Source organism: Gilbertella persicaria (assembly GCF_025201335.1).
Source record: "Gilbertella persicaria strain CBS 190.32 chromosome Unknown B0P05scaffold_5, whole genome shotgun sequence".
NCBI lineage: Eukaryota > Fungi > Mucoromycota > Mucoromycetes > Mucorales > Choanephoraceae > Gilbertella > Gilbertella persicaria.
This window is the reverse complement of record NW_026251966.1, coordinates 364,192-386,965: the sequence shown is the minus strand read 5'-3', so window position 1 is coordinate 386,965 and position 22,774 is coordinate 364,192. Positions and strand designations below refer to the sequence as shown.

The following is a 22,774-nucleotide window of genomic DNA, read 5'->3' as shown; positions in this document are numbered from 1 at the left end:
CAAGGCCAACAAGGAGAACAAAGTCAAGATGTTGTATTGCAGCATTTAATTGAATTACTTCAGCATCATAATAAAATGCATACATCGTGACTGTATTTTTATTTTATTTTTTCTTCTCTTTTTTTCTTTATCATGGGCTATGCTACATTAGACGCAGCACTTGCTTTTCCAAATAACCTTCCTCCTCAACAGGCTCATATCGCTATCACTGATACACTTAAATCAGACGCTAATTTCTTAATTCATCATTTTATCGTCAATCATCTCAAGAATGATAAACCTGTTGTGTTGGTTGGATTCTCTCAAATTTTCAATCATTATTTCCTCATTGCTCGTAAATTGGTAAGAATAAATCATACAATCACAAGCTTTATTGAGTGTGTGATTAGGGTATTAATTTGCAAACCTATAAACAATCAGGCAAATTTGTATTTATTGATGGCTTGACTCATTTCAATCCATACACGCCACAAACACCTTACCCTCCTACAAAAGCACCTACTGCACCCACTGCCACATTGGAATACAACCAAGACCCTAAATCATTCTATGAGACTATTGCTTCTCATGTTCAACCCAATGCATTGATTGTACTGGATGATATCAGTACTTGGATCTATAATGGCATGGATCATGCTGCTTTGTTGCTTAAATTAAAGGCATTGACAGAAAGAGTTCAGGGTACATTATTGACTATCATGCATGCAGATGAAGAGGGAACAGAAGATATGGAGCAAGACAATTTTGTGAAGCAAGTCTTGTATGGATCTAGCCTTATTCTTCAAGTGCAACCTTTACATAGTGGATTAGCCCGTGACGTTCATGGTCAGTTAGACATCATTTATGGTCCACAATCAACAGTCATGATAGAGAAACATACCCCACCACAATCCATGCACTATAAAATATTGGATAATAATGTCCATTTCTTTGCTAAAGGGATTGCTCAAATCTAAATGAAATAAACATCGGAGTTTGAATCATCATAAGAAACTATAAATAGACCTTCGTTATTAGTTTCCTAATTATATTCTTTTCTTCCTTTTTTTTTTTTTTTTTTTTTTTTGTTCAGTCCATTCCTTTCATTATGATGCCAAGAAAGAGATGTCTTGGCTCATTGACTTTCTTCAGTCTACTCGTATCTACCATCGCAGCAGCGCAAGATCCTTGTGCCCATATTGCGGGTAACAAGACAGCCAATTTTCAAGATGCAAAAGCTTGTTTGGATTATTTCAAGTTTGATAAAACGATTGCTGAACAAACAGTTGATACAGTTCGAAAAATCACAAATGAACTCTATGTGTTTAACGTAAGCCTTATACCCGTCATGGTTGGTATCTAATGAATTTATATAGGAAGTAGCTGCTTCTCCTCCTCAAGTAGAAGGTTTGTCAATCCCTGCTGTCAATATTTCTTATGGTCTTGATTTGATTCTTCAAGAAAATTGGAAATCAGACAGAGAATTCCAAGAATCGATTGCTTTATTATTAGACAAAGTACAAGATGCCCATTTGGTAAGATCAAAATCACACATCTAAATTTAACTCTAATTTTTTTTAATAGTCTTATTCACCTTTTTGTTACCGTCAATTCATTTTTTGGCAACCTATTCAACTAAACGCTTTACTTCGCAACAAAAGATTGATTGCCAATGTAGCCTATGTCAAAAACGATGTTTGGCCTGAAGCCAAAGAATCCTGGGTTGGCTGTCAAGTCACTGAAATTGATGGCATGGATGCAATGGAAATGCTTGCCAATTACGCTGTCAACAACAATGGTGAAAGCAAAGACGTCAATACATGTTTCAATAACATCATGAATACCAAAAGTTACTTCCATGGCTGGGATGATGGTGCTGATGATTTAGGTTACCATCGTTTCTTGCCTGCACAAGAATTCCATAATTATACCATGCGTTGTGCTAAAGAAGGTACATTGCCTGTTCAAGAAGACTATGATGCACCCTTCACAGTCCAGGTGCCTTGGGTTGCTCAAGTCCCACCTAATTTCAAGACAGCAGAGGACTACTGGACTCGGTTCTGTCAATCAGCACATCAAAGAGACAGCCTTTCAAAACGCAATATTCATTATGATCTTCATGAACTCAAGACTATGTATGAAGGCGATGTCTTTGCCCTTAGTGCTGAGGGTAAAGTAGCCATGAATTCAGTAAGCAGCAGTCGTGGTCCTTATATTGAATTCATTCCATTGGCCGATACAAAAGTGGGTGTGATTGATATCCAAAGTTTCTCGATTGCTTCTTCTGATAGACAAGCCTTTGCTGATGAATTCGTAAAAGGTCTTGAAGACTTTGAGTCCAAAGGAGTGGAAAAGATCATTCTCGACTTGTCTTCTAATGGTGGTGGTGATGCCTGTGCTGGTGAATTCATCATCAATACTTTTTTCAATGCTACGCCTGACTATATGTCTGATATCAAATACTCTCCTTTCCTTGAACGGGTGGTTCAAAAGGCCTACAGGGACCAAAACACAAAATGGCTTGATTATCATACTTCGGGTCTGAAGGGAGATGCCTGGTTTACCAACACAACGTCCTATGAAAGAGGCACATCGCCCTCTGTCAAGTTCTCTCAGCCTGTCACTTTAAGTTGTGATAGTTGGATGGATTCTATCTCGCGTCCTGCTTTCAAGAACACACGGTGGAACAGTTCAGATCTCTTGATCCTCTCTGATGGTCGGTGTGGGTCTACGTGTGCCATTGTGGCTTCTCGTCTTCGTCTGTCTCACAAAGTGCCCGCCATGGGGTTAGGTGGTATTCGTGGTAATCGTATGCAATTTGCTTCTTTCCCCGGTGGTGAAAGTGATCGTCTCTCGAGTTTCTTGATGGATCTTGAAATCTTGAATATGCAAGAGGATCCTGATGCACCTCAACCTTTCCCTGAACGTGCAGATATGGGTTGGACATTCAGAGAAGTCTATAAGCCTACAGACAGTTTTACAGGCAGAGAAACCGATCTACTTGAATACAGTGCTACAAATGCAGACTGTAGAATTTATTTTGATGATCATAATGCAGACGATATCAAGAAACTCTGGCAAGATGTTGCTAAAGTCGTTTTGTCTGGTCAATGTCCTCTTGTGGATGATATATAAACTTATTTTTTTCTATTCTAAAATGTCCAAGATGGTATCTATCTTTTCTGGAAGATGTTGTGTTTTCTAGGATGTGTTAATAACAGTCTATTTGTTCAACCACTTGCCTTTAATATATGTTTAGATAGCCTGATGGTATCTCGGTAGGCTTCTACTGTATCTGTTGTGACTGTGATTGGGTCCATGGCTATCACACATTCAGATTATTGCTATACTGAGTCTTGTTGACTTACTTTTCTCATCACTGATCACTTTGAATTCTGCTTTTTCTGCTTGTTGACCTATCACGGCTGAAATCTCTTGTGCAATATTCAGTTGTTTTTGAGGCACTGTTCTTCTCATGTCGATTGCTTTCAACAAGACAGCATCCAGTTCTTGTTCTTTTGACTTGATCTTTTGTCTTAATTCTTCGTTAATAGGTTCTGTTCTATTCAGGGCAGCTATCGGTATGATGAGCTTCATGTTATTTAGATAGTCAGATACTTGCTAGCATCAATATCGCCATCGAAATCAACGATCGATAAACATCCTGAAAAAGAAGCAATCATCTTATTCATCAACTATAAAGAATAGAGTTAGTGTCTTCTCTTATGCGCGCGTACGTTACTTCTTCTAGACGAGGTTGTGTTAATGCACGCTTTTGCCTTGCTTCTTTCGTGTTGGGTAATAGTTTGTCATCTAATGCTTTTTGACAATAGGCTTGTAAAAGGTCTTTTGTAGCCAAGAGATCCCTTGATTCAGATGTGAGTTTGTTTTTTCTGGTAGTCATAATAAAAAGAAGGAGAGAGGAGGCATGAATGAGCTAAATTCGAGTCACAGATAGGCTACAGCCAAGTGGCTTGTGTCATGTCAAAAAGGACATTTCCTTTTTTTTCGTCGTCTTCTTTTGATTAGCAATGAGTTTTAGTGGTTGGAAGAAATATATTGAAGAAGGTGACATTGTGATTGTCTATATGGTATGGACTTCATTGAATGATGTTACATATATTAACAGACACTAGACAAGAGACAACATGTTACCTATTCATGTCAAAAAAGGTGATGCCTTTAATAACCGCTTTGGTTCTTATAAGCATGACGAGATGATTGGAAAAGAATTTGGCTCCAAAGTAAGTTTTTTTTTTTTTGCGCTCCTGAACATGAAGCTCATCCAATGTTAGATGGTCTCTGCCAACCATAGAGGTTTTGTTTATTTACTTCATCCCACACCTGAACTTTGGACACTTGTTTTGCCTCATCGTACACAGATTCTATATGTTGCCGATATTTCTTTTATTAGTGCCATGTTAGAAATGAAACCAGGTGTGAATGTGATTGAATCAGGCACTGGTTCTGGTTCGTTTTCACACTCGATTGCACGTACCATTGCACCTACAGGTCAATTATATTCATTTGAATATCATCAAGAAAGAGCTTCTATGGCACAAAAAGAATTTGACGATCATGGATATGGCAACATCATCAAGATGCATCATCGCGATGTGTGTAAAGATGGATTTCAAATGAAGGATCAGGTCAATGCTGTCTTTTTGGATCTACCTGCTCCTTGGGATGCTATTGGATCAGCAAAGGAAGCGTTCAAACAAGATCGCGTTGGCAAGATCTGTTGTTTTAGTCCTTGTATTGAACAGGTAGCTAGATCAGTGACAGCATTAGATCAACATGGATTTATTGGTAAGACAGTGATAGGCTGCCATGATGTAACTGACTGGTATTAGAAATTACCATGTATGAATGTTTAATACGTGAACATACAGTGATTCCTTATTCGAAAATCAGTTTCTCTGATGCTGTTCAAGACGCAAAAGCCAAACGATTCTCTCCAGAAAACACACCCGTCAAGAGAAAATTAGGTAAAGATGAACCTGTGCCAACACCAGAAGAAATTCAAGATTCAGTCAATTTGATGCTGGTGTCAAGAACATTAGGCGAAACAAGAGGACATACAAGTTACTTGACTTTTGCTACCTTTTTACCTCCTTCTGCTGTTGAAGCCATCGTGAATGAATAAATCACTAAATTACATTGAAACACCGCTTACACTCTTATCCCCTTTTTTTTTGTTTACAAGTTTCAACTTTTTTCCCTTCCTTGTTTTTGTGACATAATGGCCAACGCACTTACTTATAACGAAAAAGACGGTTTTGTTGATGGCATTTTAAGAGGTCATTATTCAGGCATTCTGAATTCTACTCAATACCTCAACTTTACTCAATGTGAAACACTTGAAGGTAAACTATACACATATGAATTACCAGTGCGTGTATACTTATCAACCTAGATCTTCGTCTTCAACTCGGAGCTACTGACTATGGTACTCTTTTACAGAACGAACCTTCTCCTATTGCTACATCTACTATTGCAGAGAAATTGACTCAAAGTCTGGTTGATGAATTTGAGTATATTCGTAGTAATGCTGTTCAACCCTTAGCCAAGTTTTTGGACTATATCACGTAACTAGTGTCATGCATAGGTCTATGTGTACTGAATTATTTCTGATAGATATCAATACATGATTGATAATGTCATTTTGATCATTACGGGTACACTTCATGAACGCGATACACACGAACTTCTTGAACGTTGTCACCCTCTTGGTGTGTTTGAGACCATGCCTGCTTTGTGTGTTGCTACTACTGTCTCTGAATTATACAACACTGTCTTGGTTGAAACACCTTTAGGTAAGGAATGAGAGATAAAGACGCGTATTAAGCCCATAGGATTTTAGCTCCTTACTTTGCCAATTGTCTAAGTGCGCATGATTTGGATGAACTCAACATTGAAGTTATTCGTAACACGCTCTACAAAGCTTACCTTGAAGACTTTTATCAGTTCTGTCAGTCTCTTGGAGGCCCTACTGCTGAAGTGATGGGTGACATTCTTCGTGTAAGTGATAACCTCTGTTTATGCGTTGGCTGATTTTATTGTCTAGTTTGAAGCAGACCGTCGTACGATCAATATCACGATCAACTCCTTTGGTACTGAATTACCCAAAGAAGACCGTAAAAAGCTTTTCCCTACCATAGGTCGTCTTTATCCCGAAGGAAATGCCCGCTTAGCCATCGCTGATGAAGTTGATCAAGTTAAGGCTGTTTGTGAAGTCATTCATGAATATCGTTCTTTCTTTGATACCAACACAAACAAGACATTGGAAGACAAGTTTTTTGAGACAGAAGTAGCTCTTAACAAACAAGCTTTTATGCAACAATTTCATTATGGTGTCTTTTTTGCTTATGTCAAGTTGAAGGAACAAGAAATTAGAAATATTGTTTGGATTGCTGAATGTATTTCTCAAAACCAAAAGGACAGAATCAATAGCTATATTCCCATTTTGTAATAAAAATAAGTTTATGAAAGTACTTCTGCATACATTTGAAGTGCTTTGATGATATGCATTGGATCCATATCAATCGCTTCACCTAACTTCTCTAATACGTTGGCGAAATGACCCATTTTTTGAAGGTATAATGAAGAGACAGCATTCTAAAGAAATCAGTAAAAATACTAATAATAAGGATATGTTCATGTTACTTTACCTCTACTCTTGCAACACAGTTTTCCATCATGACAAGTAATTCTTCATCACTTGCTTCTTCTCTGAGATGTCTATCAAGCACCAAGCTAAGCCCAGAAGGTGTCATCACATCCATAGAATCACCACTGTTAGCTAAGACATGACCGGATGTCAAGCGTTCTAAGCGAATAGCCAAATTACTCATCGCACACACAAGGTTGGCATCAATCGTACGTGCTGTCTTTTTCTGGACAGGACGTATTGTCAAGTAGTCTGAAGACGGCACTACAGCAGGAGAAGCATCCACAGAAGAAGGTGTAATAGCCACTGTGGTTGAAACACTGCCAGGGGTGGCCATAGGTGTCGCTGTAGTAGAAGTAGGGGGTGGTGCTGCTGTAGCCATCATTTCACTCTTGTCAATCTCAATACGACCTAACAATTGCTTGGAATACACTAAACTCAATGTTTCTGGTGTTTCAAGACCTTTAAGACGTCTTTCGCCTAGTTCGACTACATGGAACCCTAATTGCTTCAACTGGATTAAATCGCGACTGACAGGAAAAGTGCCCGAAAATGCATCCTCGTCATTATTAGAGGCGACAGCTTGAAGATCCGCGTCTTGATCAAACATACTAGGGAAGTTGCGCAAGGCAGACAAGACATCCGAAGACACACAGATTTGACCACCATCCGCTGCATTACAGATACGACTTGCCTTGTTGACCACAGGACCAAAATAATCCATACGTTGTGTGATTGGGTTACGTTCAGAGACAGGTGTGCCCCAATGAATACCCATACGGACAGAGAGACCTTTGTAGATCAAGACACCGTCTTTTTCGATTTCACGACCTTCTTCTGTATCCAAAATACCTGCCGGCCAATCTGCTTCTAGAAGTTGAAGTTGAACAGTAAAGCACCAAAGTAAAGCAGCCGTGATGTTCTTGAAACAGACCATGAAGGCATCACCTTCTGTCTTGACTTCATAACCGCCAACACTACGGAGTGTACGACGCATGATGGCATCGTGGATCTTGATGGCTGCTCGCATGTTTTCAGGCTGTGTTTCCCAAAATTGAGTGGAACTCTTGATATCCGTAAACACAAGAGCCAATTGACTCACAGGAGGCGCTACTTCTCTTTCTAAACGAGCCAAGGTCTAATATTAAAAAAAAAGGTAAGTAATCGATACTATTTGGTTTCTTCCACTTACAGAATCACCAGGTACTTCTTCTTTGCCTCTTCGTTTGGTCTTGATCAATAAGCCATCATCGACTACATCGGCACCCGTGCCACCTCGACCAGGCATGTTATTACCGCGATTGTTTCTATACCGCTTTTCTCGCTTATCAAACAAGTCACCTACACCAATGACCATGACCATCAAGTTGTCTGTAGCACCATACGTAATGGCAAAATCGCGTAGTTTCTGAGCAGCAGCCATCAAATCATCTTTCTCGGTACGTGCAATATCCACTGCTGTTTGATAGGTCATGCGATCCCAAAGACCACGCGAAGCCATAATCACAAACTCATCATTTTCAGCCAAGTCGATCGTCGACACAAATGGATTACAGTTGACGACTGGAATCAAGTGGAAATGACCAAAGCTTCTTGAGACATTGAGTTCATTGTTCAGCAAACCTGAATTCGACACGTATCCACCGGCTGCACGAATACGAGAGACTTCGCTTGGATTCAAAGGGATATGTTTCTGTGTAATTTCGAATGCTTGGCCATTGTTGCGTGAAATGACAGCTAATGCATCACCGACATTGGCCACATAGAGTTTGGTGCCTGAGATATAACATACCACAGCAGAAGCGCCTGAGTCCTTATCGACCAAGTAAGGAGAAGAGCCCAAGTTTTGTTCCAGACCTAAAAAGACACGACGCACAGAAGACACAATGGTATCATCGCTCTTGATCGACGACAGTTCTTTCGTGAATTGACTGACGAGCATATCGTTCAATTGTTTCGTAAGGCGACAGCCAGACTTTGGATGCTTTGAGCCATCAAATAAAGCAAAGATGCATTCATCGTCTTTACCACGGAAGCGAGGCATGACTAAATCCCATGTTGATAAATGATCACTAGGACCTAACCAATCTGCTACACCATACGACATACTGTTGACTTCAGAGGGAGATGTACGCACACGGCGATCATGAAATTCTTCTGGAATAGAGACGCCCAAGATAGTAATGTCCATTAGACCCAGCATACGCAATCGAGTCAAGGCACTGAAATCAGACAGATCCTTGTCTTTTGGATTGTTAGGATCAGGGTGTGTCTTTTGAATCTCGAGTCGTTTGTTGCCTGACAAATTGAGGTATTTAAGACCCAAGTTCCAGTTCCAGTTCCAATCGTAAGGCCAGTTAGCGATATTGTACTTGAGCACATTGTTGCCTACATCCAACACCAACAGTTTACGGAGCTTGCCGATTTCTGCAGGCAACGTCTGAAGTTTGTTACCGTTCACAGCCAAGACACGCAAGTACTGTAAGCGCTCAATATCATCTGCTGGTAAAGAAGTCAATTGATTGCCTGACAAATAGAGTTCATACAAGTGTTGATGGCAAAGACTTTCAGGTGGAACTTCATATAGATCGTTGAATGACAAGTTGAGTGTACGAAGTTCTGAAAAGTGTAAAAGAGGAGACCAGACATCATCTGTTAAGCGATTATCACCAAGGAAGAGTTGACGAAGCGATAAAGAGAGAGGTGGAGGATGGTTATGAGGGCTTGTGAAGAAACTAGGAGGATTAAAATTAGGTGGAGGTGGAGGTGTGGGTGATGGTGATGACTCATAAGGTTGTTCTTGCAGTTCCTGTTGTTGTTGTTGTTGTTGTTGCTGTTGCTGTTGTTGTTGTTGTTGTTGAGGTGTCAAGTGGTGAGGATGTAAAGGTTGTTCAGAATGATACATAAACGATGTCGTACTACTTTGAAGAGGATTGTTAAAGTGAATTGTAGGTGTAACAGGTGAACTGATGGTTGAATAGTCTAATAAGCGATCGAGACGCTTAATGACACCTTGACCAGCATTCAACGTAGGAGGCAAGACGGACATCATATCCTTGTCTTCATTATGCAGTAAAGTCAGGTCAGACAAATCGTTGTCACTCATTTTACAGTTTGCCATGGGGGTAGAAGAGGGTGTGATGCTGGCTAATGTAGATACGGGTTGAGGAAATGATTCAAGCAAGTTGGAAGAGCAGTTGAGTGTCTGTAAAGAGGCACACAACCAGATTTCTTTAGGAAGCATCTTGAGATTGTTTTTCTGAGCATCCAGCACCTTGAGTTCTGTCAATTTACCAATTTTAGAGGGTAAGCTATCAAGATTGTTGTTCTGAATCGATAGTTTCACTAAATGGCGTAATGATCCAATGCTGGAAGGAAGTGTGCTGAGCGTATTACTATCAAGCACAAGACGTTCCAGCATTCTCATGCTGTCAAAAAGGGTTTCTGGCAGACTGGACAGTTTACAGCAAGACAGATTGAGTTCTGTTAAACAAGATGTCTCTTGACCAGCAGGACAGATCAGGTTGAATTGAGTTAAATGGTTCTTGTACATCTTCAACTGTTTTAAGCTCTTGGTTTCAAAATTGACAATACTGGTAGAATTATAGTCTACCAATAAGATCTCTAGGCTGGGTAAATGGGATACGACATCCAGATCTGAAATCAAGTTTTGCCGAAGATCCAATTCTCTTAGTTTTGTGAGATTGATAAAGCTGGAAGGCAATCCACCTGTGATACGGTTCGCAATCGCATACAAACCAACCAAATTCGTCAATTGGCCAATTTCCTCGGGAAACATTTGGATCTTGTTAAAGCTGATATCAAGCCATGCCAGACTGACAATGTCACAAATGACCATGGGGAATTTGGTGAATGAGTTGTTGGATATATACAAGGCAGTCAAGTGCTGAAAGCAAGTGCCAAATGAGTCAGGTAATGATTCTAATTTGTTGTTGATGGCACGTAGTGTTTCGAGTTTGGAGAGTTGGTCAAGATGGGCATGTTCCAAGTCACGCAAACGATTGCCTGAGATATTCAAGCGCTCAAGTGAGGGAATGTGGTGTGTAGCAGGTGGTAAATTTGCATAATCATTATCAGCTATCCAGAGTTCAGTCAAATTGGTGCATCCTTGAGCAAAATCAAGCGGAAGTGTGATTTGCAGATTCTTGGAAATATCTAATGAAAGGATGTTTGAAGGGTAATTGTACAAGTAAACAGGAATCTCTGTCAATGATCTGGATTGAAGGACAACATGAGGACCAAATTCTTTGTCTTCTGGTATAGGTGGTGTACTATTGGGAGCCATTTGAAACCACACAAGATAGCTGCTGTCGTCAATGGTATCCTGGTCCATATAACCCATTTGTTCCTGAAGCATTTTTTGGATCTGGAGTGGTCTTTCTGTTATGCCCAAAACACGCTCTATGTGTTTACATTAGCCAATGGTTCTTATATATGTATATATATATACCCGTATTATATCGTTTCATCACAAGATTGTATTTGTTTATATCTGACAGAAAATATTTCGTAGCCAACCTCCTCAAGATATCAAGGGTGGTGGTATTGAGGGGTACATGGAGTGTATTGTAAGTTTTGTCGGGACGATAGATTTTGATATTGGCCTAAGGAATAAGAAAATGTGTATTGAATCCTGTTGACTTACAGTCTTTTTTGGTACATCCCATTTCTCTTGTACTTCCATTTGATAGTCATCAAGTTCTGTGTGCTCATCATCTATCATGTTTGTTGAAGCGGACATAATAGAAGGTGGCTGTACAGCCCAACTATCAGGTGGTGCCCAAGATTCAAAGTCATAGCCCTACACAAGGATCAATAAAACTTAAGCCATAGATTTAAGCTTACGTTAGCATCACTTGCCATGATGGAAGGGGTACGGCTAGGTGGTATATGTTTATAATAATCCTTATTGACAATACCATCCATTCTTTCAAAATTCTGATCCACTATTGTGACATAATGTTATTTTCTAAGCAAATTATATACACACATATATATATATATCTATCTATCTATCTATATATATATATATACACAATACTTGCATTTTAAATAGAGCAATTGATCCTATAGAAATGCATCAGTATAAACAAACACGATAGACACACACACACACACACTGATTACCTTGCTATTGTCTTTGCCTTTTTTGCCTGAATGACTACTTCCATTTGAACTAGCAGATTTCTTTCTTTCATCTCTCATCTGTTGTTGATAATAAAGTTTCTGAACATCCGAGGCAGCTGAATAGCTTGACAAGTCTAGTAATAAAAGTCTGTAATCAGCATCGCTTGATTTTTTACGAGGTGAAATTGCCATTGCATTACTATTGTTGGTTGTAGCATTTGAAGTGACATGATTTCCGCCTAAATATAGCATAAGAAACCTCCTTTTCTTTCTGCCTATCTCACTTTACTTACTCTTTTTCTTGCCAAATCGAAACAGATGTCGTTTCTTGGGTTGTTGATCTATATAGAATTTCAATATCCGCCTTTCATTTTTTATATTACATCGGATAAAAAACTCCGTTCAGGACCACTATTTTTTCTTTTTTTTTTTACCTTCTGTTCGATACTGTACACGTTCAATTGAATTACTTCTTCTTACTGTATGTGTAGGTTGCTCAGTAGGATTGGGAGCAGATTGACCAATTTGCCTACCACCCCTAGGGAAAGGTACAGCCGTCGTATTGATTTTAGGGACAGTGATGCCTTTTTGATTTACAGGACGACTGGATGGTACAGGACTTGCTGCTGCTCGTGCAGAAACAGATGGGATCGGAGTCGGGGTAGGTTTTTTTAATGTAGTGTCGGCTTCAGTGCCATCAAAAGAACGTCTTCTTTGCATCTTAGAAGAGATAGAGAGAGGCGAAGCGTGTGGAATAGGTATATTGCCTGCAGAAGAATTACGAGTATGTCGCGTTTTGCTGGTATTGTGGCTTTGTGTTAAAGAAGCTGATGATGAGCTTCCGTTAAAACTTTTCTTGGTATTCGTTGTATTAGGTTCAAATGTACTACTTTTGGTTTGTTGGGTATGAGAAGCTAAAGAAGGTACAGGTGAAGCAGCTAAATTAGAAAAAAAAAAGAAAAAAAAATTAGATATAAGCTTTTTCTTTTTCTTTTCCTTCTCTCCTAATCCCCTTTTGTCTTTCCCCCCTTTTTTTTTATAGATTTACCTCGAGAAGATTCAACAGAGTGATAGCCAAAAACACGGTTGAAAAACGAATCATTTGCAGAGTTTTGATGACTATGCGTTGCTGCTGAAGAAGTATTAGATTCTTTACGCTTTGAACTGCCATAATCCCAACTAGGAGAATGCATATGCTTGGGCGGGATATCCATAATAAATGTAATCTATATATGACTAAAAAGAAAGAAAAGAAAAGAAAAAAAAATTAGAAAGAGAGCTTTCAATTTGTTCTAAATATACTTGCTAGAAATTTAATGAGGTTACACGACATACATACACCCCGAAAATGAAAAGAATTGGGCTGGTAAATGCCTTTAATTGTATAAAATAATCAAGAGCACGCTATTGAATAAAGTATACATGTTCCCGTGAGACACAATAGAAGAGCTTATGTCGATCAGCATGGTTGAATTAGTGAGATATGTTTGATAAAATCTCGAATAATGCGTACCTTTCGGAATTCCTATTTATGAAATTCATCATTTTATAAATTAGCATTTTAACAACAGTAGTAAATCAATACATCTTTTTTAGCAATGTAACTTAAAAAAGTATGGCTAAACACTTGATAACATGTAGTATTTGAGAATCAAATTTAAAGATCTCTTTTTTTTATACACATTTTTACACAAAATTTATGCAACTAATGATACTCAAAAGCGTTCAAATCAACTATTGAATTGATCTTCTTACATTTACCTTATATTGTGATTGGCTAATTGTATTTTATGTTTGAATCAACTAAAGAGTATGCATAAACTATTGCTGAATGTGACTCTATTAAGTCCGGTATTACAAAATGACATGCACCGGGAATGCTTTTTTTATTTATTTATTTTTTGTTTATTTCTCTTCCTTTTCTCACATGGTGTCCCTCTTAGGATTCTTGTTTATTTATGTATTAGGCGGTATTACATTCTTACCCATTGTCGCTTTAGCGGCATTTCTATATATCAAAGGTGGCCTTGAGCCATGGCGACCCAAATCCAAGCCTAAACCAGACGATATCGTGTTTGATAAAGACCCAGACAGTCTTGTCAAGCAAGGTTGGATACGCCTCACAAACCAGTACCAACCGAAAATGCCCGAGATTCATGCAAGCACGGGCCTCATGTCTGGTATCCAGTCTTATGTCAGTGGCAACCATAAAAAAAGCGTGTTCTATGCTGTTCTTGAACGCGGCATTTTAACTTGCTACGAGTCTGAGAAACAGCACGACGCGATCTTGGCCTTGGCTGTACGAGAATATCAAGTTTCTTTGTATCCAAGTACGGAGAACAGGACAGAAGGAGAATTCTTTAATCGTGCATCTGTCATACGTCTTACGCCAACGAATGTACATGACGTCCAATTGATATCGAGCACTCTGTCTGTAGAAGAGGAGGAAGAGTTCACTCATAACCCAACGCGAGTGTTGTATTTGACGTGTGCACGTAACACGGATAAAGAAGACTGGTATTTTGGTCTGGTGCAAGCGCATCATTATCTTGCAGACCAGGACGAAAGTACCAAGAGCATGATGATCGAGACTACTCATTTTGATCCACCTGCATTAGAGAAACTGATCTATCAAGTTCAGGTCACTCCTAGTAGTCGTGAAACAGCCTGGTTAAATGCCATCCTGGGTAGACTCTTTTTAAGTATTTACAAAACAGACAGACTGAAGCGATTTGTTGAGATGAAGATCAGGACAAAGATTGACAAGACAAAAAGGCCTACTTTTCTTGACGAAATCCATGTTCGCAGTGTGGATGTGGGTCAGTCATTACCTTGTATCACATGCCCTAAACTCTTGTCGCTTTCGCCTGAAGGTGAAGTGGTGGTGGAGTCTCAGATAGACTATACAGGTGGACTGACGATTGAGATTGAGACAGACTTTCATTGGTCCTATTCATCACGCATGAAGCCGATTCGTATGCACTTGATCTTGGCTGTCAAACTAAAGCAATTGAAGGGAAGAATGATGTTCAAGATAAAAGCACCGCCTACCAACCGTTACTGGGTCTCGTTTTTCGAGATGCCAGATATGGAATGGGAAATCACGCCCATTGTAGCAGACAAATTGATCAAGCTAAACATTGTGACAAACGCAATTGAGTCACGTATACGCGAAGTCATGGCTGAGACGTTTGTGTTACCCAACATGGATGATACAGCATTTTGTCCTTCGGATGGTCAAGGTGGTATTTTTGGTGACTATGTTCAAGTAAAAACTAAAAAGAGTTCACTGCCACCAACATTAGATCATATTCGAGAAACACCCGCTGTACCTGAATTAGATGAAAAGACAGAAGCCTCGGATGTGCTCAAACTCAAGAATCGTCATGCAGCATCTGCTGTCAATTTAATGCCTGAAAATGACAGCATACTAACCAATCATGCATCAGCCTATGTGAAGAAACTGGAAGTCTCTCATTCAACACCTGAAATGCATCCACCTTCAAAAGAAGAAACGACTGATCAACACGCTATGGATAACAGCAGTAAATGGTCCGCCAATGCATATATTAGAAAGCGAATGAAAAAGAATGATGAAGACCATAGTGATGCAGAGAGTATGGCTTCATTCAAAAGCAATCAAACAACAAGTAGTGGCAGTAAATTTTTTAACAAGATCAGCAGTCTTTTACCAGACAGTAATAGTAGTGACAATCTCGATTCTGCTAGTGTGCTTGCCAACAAGAAGAACTCATTGATCAATATGGCTGGTAGCTTTTTAACGAAAAAAGTAAGCCATGACAGTGATGAAGACGACAGTTCAACACATGAATCAAAAAAACAATGGTATGCTGAAAGAATGGCTAATTTACGAAAGCGTGCAGAAGAAAGAAAGCACTTGTCTGTGTCTTCTCATGGTAGTTCCTCATCATCATCGTTGTCTTTATTAGAGAAGACAGAAGAAGTATCCCCGCCTGCTAAACCTCGTCGCCATCGTGCTGCTTCTTTGATGCATCAACAAGCAGATTCAGTGCCTGAGAATACAAATAAGCCGCCTTTGCCGCCTCGACGCTATTCAACGCCACCTGTCTTTGAAGAATCCTATACTCAAAAACCTTCATCTTTTGATATCAAGCCTCCAATCTTGGCTGAAGAAGAGAAATACCACCAACAGCAACAAGAACAAGAAGAGGGACAACAGAAAGAGGAACTACCACTAGAGAAGCCTCATTCTCCATCATTACCATCTCCACCTCCACTACCCAGTACGCCTAGACCCAAACGATCACCTCAACCTCCTCCTAGACCTGCATAGTTTATTGTAATTATTTACATTTTATATATAAAGACATCAATTGCTATTAGACAAGGCAACATAGCCAGGAGGAGCACTTTCGTACTCTGTTTGAAATAACTGCTTTTGTTGTTTTTGCATGAATTTCAGAATGTCTGTCAAATAGTCAGTCAGCACATGAATTGCATCAGAATCCATGGTTGTATGAGCAATTAAGCTAGGCATCTGAACTGAACAACAGTGTTAGTATAGGATAACATAATCCATTTCTATGCTTACCAAACAGTCTTAGCAAATGTTCTGCACCATAAATATCAACGAGTTCTTTATCGGGGTATTGTCTCAAGATATCTGCATATTGGTGTCTTTCAAATCGATAAAGCAACATGTTGCCTAATGCTTTATCAAAATAAATACGAAGGCCATGCAGCACTTCTTCAAGTAATTCTTCATTTCTAAAGATATTGAGGGGTTAATGGAAATGTGATAAAAGCGTATGGTTACATACAATTCTCGGCTGCCTTTCTTTTCTTTTTTGAAACGTTTATAGCGAGACAAGACATCATTAATCGTGATTGTTCTGGGTAAAGTGACCAATTGTTGATTTTTAGTGACATTTTCCCAATCATCGACGAGTTGGCCTTTTAATGTATCAGGAATATCGAGTCGAATTTCAGGTCGTCTGAGGTAATCTTCTTCTTTTTCTTGCTTTGCATCACGGCGACGCTTGCCCAAATTACTTGGATCTGTAGTCGAGCTACGGGCTGCATCTTTTCCTGTCTGTTTCACGCGGTAAAGGGTCTTGAGTCGCGACTGCATTTGCAAATTCTCTTCAGACCAGCGTAATAGTCTTGTCTCGGGAACCCATTCATCCCAACTGTACATATAATCAATTACCAGACTTGTTTTATGTTAAAATACCTTCGCTTCCAACCTTTGTAATGAACAAAGTAATAAGGTCCTGTTAGTTCTGGATCTTTATCCATCCAACTTCTTTCCAAGATCTACACAATCAATAAACAAAACTCCTGACAAAAGTCTGTTTTACCTTTGCTTCATAAATAAGTGGACCATGATAACACAGGACTCGTTCGTTTTCTTCAAACACTAACTTCTTATCGTCTATGCTTTGTTCTGAAGCCATCATAAGATATGAAAAATTTAAAAAAAAAAAAAAGTCGTGGCTTGAATATTTTTATTTTATTTTTCTTTCTTTCTTTATCACACCCATATAATCCAATTTAATGCTTAATGCCATATTGTGCCTTGTATTCTTTCATTAACTTGAGTTCGTTTTCATAAGTGCCCTTTTCTTCCATGTATTCCATGATATGATCCATAGTAATAATAGCACGGACTTGAACCTTGTTCTTTTCTTCAACAGCTTGAATAGCACTCTTACCAGAACCATCAGGAGCAACTTCAGCACGATCAACAGCAACAAGAACACCAGCAAGTTGAGCATTGTTTTGTTTGATGATCTCAATGGATTCATTGATAGCAGTACCAGCAGTAATCACATCATCCACAACAACAATCTTGCCATTCAAAGGAGTACCGACAATATTTCCACCTTCACCATGATCTTTCTTTTCTTTACGGTTGAATGAGTAAGGAGCATCCTTGTTATGATGGTTTGCAAGTGCCAAGACAGTAGCACACACAAGAGGGACACCCTTATAAGCAGGGCCAAAAAGAACATCGTATTCAAAACCAGCATCTTCTAACGCAGCAGCATAAAAAGTACCAATGGCACCTAATGTCTTACCACTGTTAAACAAACCAGCATTGAAAAAGTAAGGAGAGACACGACCAGACTTGAGTTCAAAAGAACCAAACTTCAAGACTTGGTTGTTCAGTGCAAATTCAATAAACTCGCGTTGATAGGCCTTCATATAAATTGTTGTTGTGATGGTTAGATAAGGAAAGAAAGAAAAAGAAAAGAAAAGAAAAAAGAAAACAGGAAACCTCCTTCACAAATGTCAAGCACTTTTTATAGCAACTAAAATTTTAGATGGAATAGTCACATCAAGTTTTGTGCGGAGAATAGCTTGGAGATCAGAAAGTTTATTTTAGATTTTAGAAGTCTTTTCAAGAAGGGGAATAACGACTTTGCCCTTGTTCTTGCCAGAATGAAGATAAGCAACACCTTCAGCCACTTTATCAATGCCGCTGAGACCGCCATTATCAATAAGCACCTTGAGTTTACCATCCTTAACCAACTTAATCATATTGGCCATATGAGAACCAAAGAATTCTTTGTAGTCAGGCATAAAGAAACCAGCAACTGTTCGAGAAGTACCCAAAAGCTTTAATGTGTTGACATTATCACCAGCCATACCACCATCAGCAGCATAAGTCGAAATAGTACCAATCACAATCAAGCGACCACGAACAGCAAGGCTCTTGAGACAAATGTCAAAAAAGTTACCACCAACACTTTCAAAAATGATATCAACACCTCGAGGATATTCTTTCTTCATTACAGATTTAAAGTCTTCTTTTTTATAGTTGATCACTCGGTCACATCCCATTTCCTATAAATGACATATCAGGCCTATGTCAAACTTGCTATTGTGTTTACCTTAAGCATAGCTACTTTGTCATCACTAGAGCAAGTACCAATGACATGGTTACCTGCTAATTTGGCTAATTGAACAGCAATTTGGCCAGCACCGCCAGCAGCTATTCATGACTATGTCAATAAAAAAAGAGAAGAATTGATTTCATCACTTTACCTGCAGTGACGAGAACAGTTTCACCCTTTGTCATACGGCCTGTTTGTTCCAAGGCAATAGAAGCAGTTAAACCAGAAGTTAAGAGACCAAGAAGTTCAGGTTTAGCATTCTAAAAACTCATTAGTAACTTTGGTTGATTACCATGATATGCTTACAGGAATAGGTGTGATGGCTCTTTGAGAAATTTCTACATATTCAGCAAATGCGCCATATTGGGTATAAATGACAAATGAACCAATCTTATCTTTGGAAACACTGGATCCAACAGCAACAATCTCACCCAGGGCCTCAAATCCAACATCAAAAGGACTATACACGTTATGAATATTCATTCAGACAAATAGAAAACTTACGGCTTGATACCAGGGATATATTTGCCATTGGTAAAGTTGACATCGGAGGCATTGATGCCGACATAATAGTTCTTTACAATGACACTGTTGGGCTTAATATTACTAAGCATATCGTTCAAGTTGACAGTGACGATCTTGGTCACTTTGGAAAAGTCGTTACCGACTTCGAAAGCTTGAAGTTTCTTAAATGTGGCAGGGCTATAACGAGAATAAATTTCTTTCTCTACATAAGCGAGTTACTTACGAGGACATGATAAAAAAAAAAAAAGAACAGTGAAGAGAACTATATATTTATATAAAAGAAAAGGGCTATTAAATATGCAAAGGCGGCCATCTAATTAGGCTCTTTTGAGCTTGGTAATCCAAAATAAGGTGAGAATGAATTTGAATTTTTTCTTACACATTCAAAATTCTAGCTTTTTACCATGCCATGATCAAGTAGGACAGGACGTGTCAGCATGATACTATTATATTGAGAGCATTTTCAGCATAAATAGAATGTCCTATGCTATGCATCGCAAATATTCGGTAGCCTATGTATATTCCGCAACAAGGTAAATATAACCAACACAGAAGAAAAGATATAGTCTGCCAAAAAAAAAAAAGCAATTTATATTAATCTTTCGGATAAAGTTTTACATAAAAAAGGAAACTTTATGTGATTAGCTTGTTCAACTCTTTACGCCTAGATAGAATTTTGATTGAAGCATTTATCGAACTGAATAAACTGTTACAGATATTGAACTGACATCGTCTCACTTGTTTTGATGATTCTTGAACCAAGTGCCTCAACATCGTTGAACATTATCCGCTTAACTTTGCTTTTTAAGATAACTCAGAAAAACACCAGAGGTGATTGATCACAAGAACTGTACAGATGAAAGTAAATTCTCTTGACAGTTTTATCAGAACTTTTTTTTTTTTTTTTCTGACAAAGCTAATAACCTCGGGGAAATCTTTGATCTTGTATATTCATAAAAAAAATCTAATAGTAAACAGATCATCGAGTAGCAATTTACACTCAAACTAATACGTACCAAAAAGTAAAAAAAAATCAATCATTGAAAATGGACAGTTCCATTCTGCCAACGCTACCGGTCACAAACGCCTTGGTTGAATGCTACAGCTACAAGTAGTTGTCCAAACCCATAAGGCAAGGGAGTGCGAGTTAGAAGAGTGGTCAGCGCCATGGCAATGATTCTCTCAGCCATATTTTGGTGCCTCAAGAGAATATTACGCTGGTTTTCAACATCTACAGAATCTGTTAAGAGAGACGCAGACACCAAAGCTGCCCATTGTATTGATAGTCAACTAAAAAAAGAAGAGGAAAAAAAAAAGAGATAACTCTTATTTTCAATGACTTGATGTTAATATTTCGCGTTTGATTAGTGCAATGAAATGTTTGATGTTAGTTACATATCAGGTCTAGCTACCTAAGGCGACTTTCAACATAAAAAAACAAGTACTTGAGATACTTTTGTAATAACCCTGCTTCAGACTGGACATTTAAAAAATATAAAAAATATCTCAGTAACAAAGATCCTGAAAAACTCAAAGAAGTCTTTGTGGAAAACTTACAAATTGTTAAAGATAATTTAAAAAAACATTTCATCAACCGTCAATCAGCACATTAATAACCTACTGAGACCCTTCAAGTCTGCTTCACGCAAAGCCGCTTCAACTACTAACTCTGCTTCAAGCATGACTAGCTCTTCTTCTGTTAACAATATCATGGTATCTGAGTCCTTGTTTATAATATCATATTTACTGACTTGTATATTTCACCTTTAGGTGAAGGGAAATTACTACAGCGTAAGGATTTGCATTTTAATCATTTGAATTATTCACCCACACAAGTTATAGTCTGGTAGAGATACGACCATAAATAAGACAGTCGAGAGAGCTATCAAGAAACAAAAGGTAAACTTATATTAAATTACATTCTTTATACGCTACGAACTTATTACTTTTTATTAGACAAATCATGAGGACAAGAAAGAGATTGAAGAGGTCGACTTCAAACAGAAATGGGTTGAGTTCTTGACTGATGCTGAACAAAACAAAAAAATCTGTTCATAATCTTGACTGTAGCCTAGAGAAGAACAGTGTAACCCGTTTGGGTGCAAAACTCTCACCCCACCCGAACGCAGACAAAGACACATATCATTATTTGAAGAAGCAACTAAAGCCATGTGAAGCAAATGACATTTGGATAGAAGCAAAGGATTACATCGATGATATAATTGCTACATTAAATATTTTTGATTATCCAAATCTTCGAGCTAAATTAAAAGCAACTAGTATGTTATTATTTATTATTCTTAGACTAACATTGATGAATTTCAAGAGAAAGTTGAGACTAAGGCACTTACGAAAGAGCAAAAAAAAAAAAGCCAATGTATTAATGATATCTGTAAAGTCATGTACGTATGAATTATTCCAATAATAAGCTAATTTTTTAATTGAATTAGGGCCAAGATCTACACAAAAAGACTATCAATATCATGATCAGAAAGTGTGTATAATACCAACATGCTCTTTCCTTGTTTCGAAGCGATGCTTGCTATGATAAAGAAAAATCAACACGCGCCATATTTTATTCCTGCTGAAGATGAGCTTGCTGCAATGACAATCCTGGATTCAAAACAGACAAAAGAAAATATACAAGGCAGACAAAATTATACGCTTAGCGGAACTCGACGATCTAGAAGTCCTTGTCTTAGAAACAGCAGGCGCTTTTGGTCATGAAGACCATGAAAAAATAGCCTTTGACAACTCAAAGGGCATTTTTACTTTGCTGGCGATCCTAGAAACTGTAGCTGACAACTATAAATATGCGTCTGTGGGAGAGTTTAGAAAGCTCAAACTCTATTTCGTGCAACCAAGCGGTAGTAAATATTATAATCAACGTTTTGCTTACTTGTACTAATGATATTATTTAGTGGAAACTAGACAAGCGCATCCGTCTGTGGTCAATGCAATATGCCAAGCGCGGATTGTACAATTTCGTTCCGGAGAAGAAAATCTTGTTGAGTGAAGACTTCATAGAAAGGGAAGAATCATTGGTTGATTTTCTCTTGAACTTGAGGGTATATTCCTAAACCTAAACAATTGAGAGAAAGAAAAAGAATAAGAAGTTTAGTTTAATTATTTAGAGCCTACTAGAAGAGACTATTAAGATTATTACTGTTTTAAGAATCCAACATGACGAAAAGGTGAAGTCTAATCACAGCGAAAATAATAGCCAAGTAGTCCTTCTTTCAGATATCATATGTCCAAGGATTCTCAGATTAAGCTTTAAAACTCACGGACAACACTTTGCAAACGAGCATTTCAAAAGCTCACCTCAAAATGATGATTGTAGAAATAAAAATCAAAGCAATATGTAGACCTAGAGCCAGAGTTCATGTTCTGTAACCAAGAACATTTTTTATGGCTTCATTACTGTTGCATTAGATGGAACTAGCTCTGATGTCTGTGTCTCTCTTAACAAATTCTGCAGATATTGAAAAGTTCGATACCTGCAGCAATTTTTTCAGTATTCTTTTAGTTAATTTGATAGCTACCTCAGTCAAAATTCTTTTCCTAGACA

At 38.3% G+C, this 22,774-nt stretch overlaps 11 protein-coding genes across 11 annotated transcripts; 7 read left to right on the top strand and 4 right to left on the bottom strand.

Moving 5' to 3' along the window:
* The first annotated feature begins 106 nt into the window (after positions 1-106).
* On the top strand, positions 107-986 carry B0P05DRAFT_527110 (uncharacterized protein). Its single transcript, XM_051576512.1, has 2 exons — positions 107-342; positions 390-986. The coding sequence occupies exons 1-2, from the start codon at positions 133-135 to the stop codon at positions 954-956; spliced, it is 777 nt and encodes a 258-aa protein (XP_051438449.1). The 5' UTR covers positions 107-132; the 3' UTR covers positions 957-986.
* Positions 987-1,087: 101 nt separating this feature from the next.
* On the top strand, positions 1,088-3,114 carry B0P05DRAFT_577390 (uncharacterized protein; the record flags this gene model as incomplete). Its single annotated transcript, XM_051581780.1, has 3 exons — positions 1,088-1,309; positions 1,356-1,514; positions 1,564-3,114. The coding sequence occupies 3 exons, from the start codon at positions 1,088-1,090 to the stop codon at positions 3,112-3,114; spliced, it is 1,932 nt and encodes a 643-aa protein (XP_051438448.1).
* Positions 3,115-3,209: 95 nt separating this feature from the next.
* B0P05DRAFT_583861 (uncharacterized protein) lies at positions 3,210-3,883 on the bottom strand (the record flags this gene model as incomplete). The annotated part of the gene is made up of 4 exons (XM_051582291.1): positions 3,210-3,301; positions 3,348-3,541; positions 3,598-3,674; positions 3,722-3,883. The coding sequence occupies 4 exons, from the start codon at positions 3,881-3,883 to the stop codon at positions 3,210-3,212; spliced, it is 525 nt and encodes a 174-aa protein (XP_051438447.1).
* A 64-nt stretch (positions 3,884-3,947) lies between these two features.
* B0P05DRAFT_527104 (tRNA methyltransferase complex GCD14 subunit-domain-containing protein) lies at positions 3,948-5,203 on the top strand. Its single transcript, XM_051576511.1, has 3 exons — positions 3,948-4,070; positions 4,116-4,223; positions 4,275-5,203. Exons 1-3 carry the CDS (start codon positions 4,011-4,013, stop codon positions 4,830-4,832), a joined length of 726 nt encoding a protein of 241 aa, XP_051438446.1. The 5' UTR covers positions 3,948-4,010; the 3' UTR covers positions 4,833-5,203.
* An 18-nt stretch (positions 5,204-5,221) lies between these two features.
* B0P05DRAFT_463438 (ATP synthase subunit) lies at positions 5,222-6,451 on the top strand (the record flags this gene model as incomplete). Its single annotated transcript, XM_051574166.1, has 5 exons — positions 5,222-5,345; positions 5,396-5,567; positions 5,617-5,795; positions 5,843-6,000; positions 6,047-6,451. The coding sequence occupies 5 exons, from the start codon at positions 5,222-5,224 to the stop codon at positions 6,449-6,451; spliced, it is 1,038 nt and encodes a 345-aa protein (XP_051438445.1).
* Positions 6,439-13,138, bottom strand: B0P05DRAFT_527097 (uncharacterized protein). The gene is made up of 11 exons (XM_051576510.1): positions 12,846-13,138; positions 12,232-12,735; positions 12,091-12,138; positions 11,798-12,036; positions 11,716-11,737; positions 11,516-11,616; positions 11,316-11,471; positions 11,121-11,274; positions 7,842-11,071; positions 6,651-7,787; positions 6,439-6,597 (listed from the first exon to the last, which is right to left on the bottom strand). The coding sequence occupies exons 1-11, from the start codon at positions 13,009-13,011 to the stop codon at positions 6,463-6,465; spliced, it is 5,892 nt and encodes a 1,963-aa protein (XP_051438444.1). The 5' UTR covers positions 13,012-13,138; the 3' UTR covers positions 6,439-6,462.
* A 576-nt stretch (positions 13,139-13,714) lies between these two features.
* On the top strand, positions 13,715-16,142 carry B0P05DRAFT_527090 (putative integral membrane protein conserved region-domain-containing protein). The gene has a single exon (XM_051576509.1). It carries the CDS (start codon positions 13,725-13,727, stop codon positions 16,110-16,112), a length of 2,388 nt encoding a protein of 795 aa, XP_051438443.1. The 5' UTR covers positions 13,715-13,724; the 3' UTR covers positions 16,113-16,142.
* B0P05DRAFT_527089 (MRG-domain-containing protein) lies at positions 16,143-17,254 on the bottom strand. Its single transcript, XM_051576508.1, has 5 exons — positions 17,140-17,254; positions 17,013-17,095; positions 16,600-16,968; positions 16,371-16,546; positions 16,143-16,321 (listed from the first exon to the last, which is right to left on the bottom strand). The coding sequence occupies exons 1-5, from the start codon at positions 17,236-17,238 to the stop codon at positions 16,149-16,151; spliced, it is 900 nt and encodes a 299-aa protein (XP_051438442.1). The 5' UTR covers positions 17,239-17,254; the 3' UTR covers positions 16,143-16,148.
* Positions 17,255-17,269: 15 nt separating this feature from the next.
* B0P05DRAFT_484937 (orotate phosphoribosyltransferase) lies at positions 17,270-19,774 on the bottom strand. Its single transcript, XM_051575248.1, has 8 exons — positions 19,427-19,774; positions 19,183-19,380; positions 18,985-19,138; positions 18,830-18,938; positions 18,676-18,776; positions 18,551-18,628; positions 18,251-18,496; positions 17,270-17,980 (listed from the first exon to the last, which is right to left on the bottom strand). The coding sequence occupies exons 1-8, from the start codon at positions 19,432-19,434 to the stop codon at positions 17,333-17,335; spliced, it is 1,542 nt and encodes a 513-aa protein (XP_051438441.1). The 5' UTR covers positions 19,435-19,774; the 3' UTR covers positions 17,270-17,332.
* Positions 19,775-20,705: 931 nt separating this feature from the next.
* Positions 20,706-21,419, top strand: B0P05DRAFT_261751 (uncharacterized protein). The gene is made up of 4 exons (XM_051573367.1): positions 20,706-20,916; positions 20,974-20,994; positions 21,046-21,102; positions 21,160-21,419. The coding sequence occupies exons 1-4, from the start codon at positions 20,884-20,886 to the stop codon at positions 21,259-21,261; spliced, it is 213 nt and encodes a 70-aa protein (XP_051438440.1). The 5' UTR covers positions 20,706-20,883; the 3' UTR covers positions 21,262-21,419.
* Positions 21,420-21,510: 91 nt separating this feature from the next.
* Positions 21,511-22,344, top strand: B0P05DRAFT_625111 (uncharacterized protein). Its single transcript, XM_051583467.1, has 2 exons — positions 21,511-21,605; positions 21,654-22,344. The coding sequence occupies exon 2, from the start codon at positions 21,715-21,717 to the stop codon at positions 21,928-21,930; it is 216 nt and encodes a 71-aa protein (XP_051438439.1). The 5' UTR covers positions 21,511-21,605; positions 21,654-21,714; the 3' UTR covers positions 21,931-22,344.
* Positions 22,345-22,774: the final 430 nt, after the last annotated feature.